At 38.4% G+C, this 7,323-nt stretch overlaps 1 protein-coding gene across 3 annotated transcripts in view; it reads right to left on the bottom strand.

The window, feature by feature from the left end:
• Window positions 1-4,824: 4,824 nt before the first annotated feature.
• The window catches only part of LOC113814290 (uncharacterized), a 9,565-nt gene continuing 7,066 nt past the window's right edge, over window positions 4,825-7,323 (bottom strand). For 2 of the 3 annotated variants that reach the window (XM_027366332.2, XM_027366333.2), the window contains exons 9-10: window positions 6,483-6,655; window positions 4,825-5,452 (exon numbers count right to left, since the gene is read on the bottom strand). In XM_027366332.2, the coding sequence (XP_027222133.2) occupies window positions 5,192-5,452; window positions 6,483-6,655 (434 nt within the window). In that variant the 3' untranslated portion in view covers window positions 4,825-5,191. Of the gene's footprint in view, window positions 5,453-6,188; window positions 6,371-6,482; window positions 6,656-7,323 lie in introns of all 3 variants that reach the window. The other variant, XM_027366334.2, reaches the window with a different exon arrangement.

Raw genomic sequence — 7,323 nt, 5'->3', positions numbered from 1 at the left:
TTTGTGTTTTTTCCAATCCTTGGCACAGTTTTTTTTCTTCTATTTGATGTTTGATAACCATCTATATCTGATTTTTTTTAAATATTTTTCTTGTTATTATTGTGCTTAGTGATACCATAATAAATAATTGATGGTGGTTATTGCCAGTAATTATTACTGGTTATTTTCTAGTTTACAGTTATGAAAACAATTAATAAAAATATTATAGATAGTCTAAAAATAACTATGAGTAGCAGTGACGATGACAATAGTAAGTTGCTTAGCATTATGTGGTAAATAATAGAATTATATTAAATAGCGATATTTTTTAAAAAGATTTGAACAGGAAAAAACATAAATCTAAAGAAGAAAAAAACTCCAATAGGGACGGTCATCAAAACAAAAACAACGCTTTTTCACAGCACTGGTAGGCAGAAGATTAACAATGGCCGCTGAATCAGCTGTGAGAACGATGTCAACCTACTACAGATCTCTCGACTTAGTTGCTTAAAAATGTCATGATGAAAAACTTCAGTATTCTAAAGATATACAGACAGCTTACCAGATCCTTTCTTTCTCTGATGGCTGAAAGTTAAACCATTTTGTCGTTACTCTGCACATCCAATAATAATGCAACTGTTTACCATGTCGAAGTTTCTTAGAAAAGGTTGCGAATCATATAAATCGAGAAAAAAGGGACGATGTTCGCGACAGGCCAATACTTAATAACGAACGTGAGATTTTGTTGTTTTTGCCCACCACTGCCTCCGATTGATCACGTGATAGCACTGGTGACGCCACGATGACCGTCCCTTTGGTGATAGTAATAAGAAAATGACGATGATGATGGTGATAGTAAGAGTGAAAGTGTAGAAATTAAGGAAGTGGAGATATTGTACCTTTCACTCAGCTGTGGAGACAATCGCCAGACATGTGAAGTGAAGATATTAAATACAAAAGAAAAAAACACTGTAACTAGACAAACACATCCATAAACTCACATACCACATAAAAAGATAAATAGGTTAATATTATCTATACACGCATAATCATACATATTTGTTTACATTCATATATAAATATGTATCTCTCTCTCTCTCTCTCTCTCTCTCTCTCTCTCTCTCTCTCTCTCTCTCTCTCTCTCTCTCTATATATATATATATATATATATATATATATATATATATATTTATATATATTTATTAAGAGTCGCAGAAGTTAGAAAATATTATGCTCAGAGGAATCGAAAAGCAGCGCGGAGATACCGCAACACCCACCCCGAAAAGCCCGCTCCGACGAAGCCCGTTCCTTCGACGAAGCCCGCTCCGACGAAGCCCGCATGGAATTAGGCCAAAATTTCGCCTACCGCCCTGCGAGTCCAAAAAGCTCGCGACCATGCGGCTAAGTGCGCCCGTTTGGAGGTGAAATTAAAGAGGGAGGGGTTCCCTATGATGAAGCCATCCGAAGTGGATGGCTTAAAGAAAGTGGAGAAGAAGCTAGGGAAAGGGGCACACAGCACCGCCTCATTGGTACGCTGGCAGGGCCTCGAGGCAGTCTTGAAGAGGCCGAGGGGCGACACCAGCCTGGTAAACCTGCACATGGAGATTGACTATCTCCTAGAACTGCGCGGCGCCGGCGGAGCGCCCATAGCCCTCGGACTGTGCCTTCGCCCCCCTGCGCAACTGATAACGCTTGAAGGGCATCTGACACTACATGACTATTTATAAGAGGAGCATCCGGATGAAGAGCTCCTCTCCCTTGCCGCCTCAGTACTATAATGTGTAGCTGAAATTCACAGCAAGAACGCCATGCACTTAGATTTGAAAGAGGACAACGTAGTCCTCGACGCCAACCGCAAACTCCACCTAATTGACTTTGGAAATGCCAATTAGGAGGGCCGCCGCTATGTATTGGAACCCCAAGAGGGTAAGCGGGTCGGCTGGGTAGCTCCTGAAATGTTCCAGGAGCACCGCACTTCACCAGCGCAGGACCTGTATTCACTAGGTTACCTCCTTTCCCGTATCTCTAAGAAAATGGAATTTCCAGAGGATCTCTGCCGGATCGCTCTGGAATTCCTTAAGACGGATCCCAAGGAAAGGATCCCAATCAGTGAGGGGTTGGCCCGATTGGAAGCCCAGACGCAAAATTGATAATGCTTTTGAGGGGCGATGTCTGCCTGCTCTGCAAACCAATTCCCCCTTTAAGCCCGCCGAGCATAAACAATTCCATATCACCAGGGAGCTGACCCAACAGGAGGAATATGCAATGCGAAATGGTTCCTGGTTCGTGTCTGGCCGGATGCCTGACGGAAAGAGCGGATGAGTAAAAGAGAAACACCCGCGAATATACATTTACAAATACACATAAACCGACACACACACACACACACACACAAATGCAACAAAAAGAAAAAAAGAAAGAACCAGCAAAGAGGGGAGAGGAAGAGGGTGAGGCAAGGAGGTGACTGGCTGAACAAGGTCCGGAGGGGGAGAGGGAGGAGGAGAGGGAGACGGGGGATGAGGGGGGGCGGCAGAAGGCGCCTTCTCTCCTCTCTTCCCTCCTTCTCTCCTCTCTTTTTTCCCCTTCCTCGCCTCCTCCCTCCTTCTCTCCTCTCCTCTTCGCTTCCTCCCTCCTTCTCTCCTCTCCTCATCCTCGCCTTTTCCCTTCTTTACTCTCCTCTCAGAGTATGAGGGAGAAGCAGAGGCAGATCCCTATTTTTCTGTCGCTCTTTTTTTTCGTTTTAATTCCTCTTTTTCTGCGATCGGTTTGACTCTTTTCTCTCGTCATAGCTTTTGTATTTCCCCTTTTTCTCATATCTTAACGTTAAACAAAAGAACAAAAAATCAAAACAGAAAAAGGGAAAATGAAAAAAAAGAAAAAGGAAAACGGTGAAAATGTACATTTTTGGCCAAACGACACGCAAAGCACCACATTCATTTGACAAAGGTCATCATTATCATTATCTCTCTCTCTCTCTCTCTGTTTTAACTAAAATGATATACTTCTAACCCGACTTTCTGCTTCATTTCAGTCTATCAACAATAATAAAATCCCCCTCTGTCAACAACAAACAACGTTCATCAAAGAAAAAAAGAACACGGAAAACGAAAGTGAAAAAACAGCTTTAAAACAGAAAGAAAAAATCTATCCCGTTTCCCTTCATTTCCGAGTTACCCCTCTCCCATACACTGCATGAGGAGGGGGTACGCCACATTCCCTAACAAAGAAAGAGAAAAATTGTTATTTTCACCTTGGCCGAAACCCTAATGTAGACGTGTCGGCGGTTAGAACAGAACCGTGTGGCCCCATTGATGCGACTGTGTGTTTGGAAGACCACCAACACCGCAACAGCAATGGTCCAGAGAAGTACTTTGGTGTGTGCGCGTGAACGCTAGTAGAGAACAGGGGTGGTCTACTGCACATAAATGCCCTATTTTTGTATATATTTATGATTGTTATTCTACAGATATTTTTTACTGAGGACTTGACATTTTTTTTTTCAGGTAACTTTACTGATTGTTCATACATATGAATATACATACACATATACATATACGTATATACATATACATATAGAGAACAGAGAGAGAGGAAGTGGTCGTGGAGTCTCGGGCCCTCTTGGTGGGCGGACAGGGCGCGGAAAGAAAGAAAAAGAAAGAGAGAAAAAGCCAGATTGAATGAGCGAAATGAGCCCAGCTTGTACCACAAAAGGAGCAGTCTAAATTTGCTATGCATTTTTTTGATGTCTTGAAAAATGCCACCTCGAGGTCCATTGTCTGGGTCTTGTAATTTCTCAAGGACTGTCAGACAAAGGAATATTTATATAGGCAAATAAAGGGTGTCCTTTTATGGCTTTTATGGGTGTCAATAATGTTACTGGGAATCACTTATCAAACTTCAATAGAGATCTTTCTGCTCCATTTAACATCCCACTTGTGAAGCATATGCTTCAACTTCAAGCTTGATACTCATCGATGTCAAATATTCTCTACACCTCCAATACCCTTAACCACTTGCTGCCGGGGATGGCGTGTGCGTACATGCATGCCCACTGTGTTTGATTTAGTAATTGTTTTTACCATTGAGCCAATTACACCTCATTTTCCATTTTCGATATTTTCTAGTATTTAATACTAAATTATAATAATTATAACAATAACAATATTGGCATTGTTAAAAAAAAAAGCATTTTCCTGCTATTTCAAGGTGTTACAAGATCTACTAATTGACTCCTTGGTGGCTAAGCACTGGAGGATGCCATCTATGTGCAGAACATTTAAAAAAACACTATGTGATAATAGTTTCCCATCGGCATTGGGTTAATAACATGCTCTTGTGATTAATCCTTTACCCTTTCTCCTGGTGCCTATGCCATGGGAGAAGTTTTAAATTCAGCTCCAGTGCTCCTGGTACCACATCCAACCAGTAAGCCTATTCTGCATTGTATCAACCAACTTACACTTTTCCCATTCCACTCTTCCTGCTGCCTCTGGACATGCTTAACCTTTTTCTCCCTTATCTAAGAGGGGTACAATTATCCCAGGATTTCCATACTTACTGTCTTGGTATGGAAATCTGATTTATGATCTCAATCTTTGATTTGACAGAACTTTCAGCATATTATTTCCTGATGCAATCTTTTCCATTTTTTGGCATTTGGGACCCACTAATGGGGCCCTTGCTTGTGAATCATGGGTGCTGAGTGTTATTATAAACTACTAATATATGTCATTCTGTGACATACTGTACATCAAGCTACAATTATATCTACAATATTCCATCTGTAAATTTCTGAATCACACACCCAGGTTGCTTGGTATATTAGGATAAAAAAATATATATACATAATTTCCTTTTTATTACTGTTTAACACACATTTTGCATGAGCATATTAATTGCTACATGTATGCTCTTATATAGAATAAAAAATAATACCCTTTTTTTTTTTTTAGAAAAATATCCATAAAATTGTATACTGTGTTCTTTACTTTTATTACATATATCTTTGTACCTTTAAGCAACAGATTTGATCAGAGAACACTTTATTTAAAAGAACTTCCTCATTAAAATAGTCAAAAAGATAGTCTATTAAATTAATTAGTGATCAAATTATCTACTGTGACCAAAAATACCAAAATCTTTCACATCTCAAGATAAATGAACAAAAAACATAATTAGTGGACACTATCAAATTTATTTTTCACACAAAAAATTACTTGGTCTTCTGTTTCTTCTCAGTCTTATAAACCAGTGTCCTTGAACTTCTGAACAGCATATTGTAGAAGACGAAGCAGGCAACAGTTGAGACGAGAGAAATTGCTGCAATATACTCGGCTCGGTTGGGGAAAGGGGTGCCACAAATGGTGTACCACTCCACTCCATCGCTTACGGGCTCACCTCCGGGTAAGCAACGGAAATCAAAGTACTTCTCATCATAGTCGCTTGTGCACAGGTAAGTTCGCCTCTCTAAAACCTGGGGGAGGGGATTGCTATTGTCTCAATAATTCATAACAAAAGCTATAACAAATACCAAATTTGGAAGAGAGGCTGATTCCTAAGCATTTGGACTTTTATGGAAATTATGTGTAACAATTATCAGAAGTTAATATGGAATAAGTGAACCAATGATTCATAGTTCCCATAAATACCTTTACTATTTCACGTTTCCAATAAATATCTTTACAATTTCACAAATGTTTTAATAGTGGTTTTAAAAAGAATATAAACAATGGTAAGGCAAAAAAAATCCATAACATCAGTTTTAGTGTGATGATCTAAAATAAACCAGTATGACATAGATTCTGTGAAATCACTACAATGAATTTAGAGCCAAACCATTTTACAATGGTTTTGTATCCAACTGTAAAGTCAATTTCAAATATTCAATTCTACAAATTAATACCTGAAATAAAACTATGAAGGTTGTTCTTAAAAAAAAAAAACTAAATAAAAGGAGTAACTAAAAGGAATTACATCTTTAAATGCTTTAACAAAGCCAAAAAATAAAAGTACCAGGAAATCATGTCATCTAATATCATGCTATAATGTTACTACTATATATACCTACACATCTGCTTCTAAAGCATTAGGCCTTTCTTGAAAAGGTGGTACAGAAAGCTCACTGGAAGAGATTAATATACCTATCAAAAAGCCCCACAATATATGTATATAAGCATATTCAACTTCTACTGGGATGCACATCATCATACCTTGAACATCAACAAATTATATTTTGGGATTTGAATGATATTTTGAACTGCACTTGAAACCAGAGAACTTGGACTCGGGCAAGTAGGCGGGATTTTCTCACACGAATTTGATAGTGGAAAAGACGCCTGTTATCTTTGACTTTGACTCTGATCCGTTTCACAGAGAGTGGACTTCCTGCTTGCTGTACAGTGGGGAACACCAATGTATATTTTAAGAATAAAGACGTTTCATTCTGATTATTACAAATCTGATGGGATAGCTAAAAGAAATCTCAAAGCAATATTCAAACTCACTCCTCCAATTGCAGTGTAGACATTAGTTTTCTCATCACAGTCTCCTGTACGCTCGTGCAAGCCAATGGAGACTTCGTCCTCCGGATTGCCAAACACAGCCATGCACCAGTAGAGGCCATAGTGGAGCACCATATTTACAACAATAATCAGTGCAGACCAGTGAATCTTTTCACCTGTGAAGTTGTAAATCTTTGTAGGCAAGATAACAAAAAAATCAAAGCTAACATAAAACTATCGTTACGATGAAATACGGTATTTAAATGTTCACCTGCAGAAAAATAAATATGCATTATATAAACTATACACTGGTCCACTTAAATGGGGGTAACCAGTTTTTGCCAACAAATTATCTCCCACTCCAAGGGTAGGTTCAACTTTGAAATTCATTTCACTGAAAAATAAGTAGAGAAACTGATACCAAACTCTACATAAAGTACTAATGACTGGAGTTGACAAAGAAACAATCAAACATTTGTATATCATTCTATGATATAACTTGTTGCTGGAAGTGTACACAAACATTCCTGACCCTTTCAAATGTAATCAAATTTGTTGATTCCAGCCTTTTTCAATAAGGAATTTATGAATGATTTGATCACAAATTGGGCACTGATATATTCATGATTATAATATATTGTATGTACACAACAATTATGTTAATTCACTTCTATCTGATAACTGTGTTCATGTTGATTCTTTGAGGAAAGTACAAAATTTGTGGGATCTGTGCTTTTTATGTGTAAAATTTCCTTGTTGTTGATCCCTGAACTATTAAAAAAAAGAAAAACAGATTTTTTTTTAATCCCTTGGACCCAGAAGACACAATAATGACCATGAAAAC

Source organism: Penaeus vannamei, chromosome 17, assembly GCF_042767895.1.
Source record: "Penaeus vannamei isolate JL-2024 chromosome 17, ASM4276789v1, whole genome shotgun sequence".
In the NCBI taxonomy this organism is placed as follows: Eukaryota; Metazoa; Arthropoda; class Malacostraca; order Decapoda; family Penaeidae; genus Penaeus; species Penaeus vannamei.
This window is presented reverse-complemented; position numbering and strand designations above follow the sequence as displayed.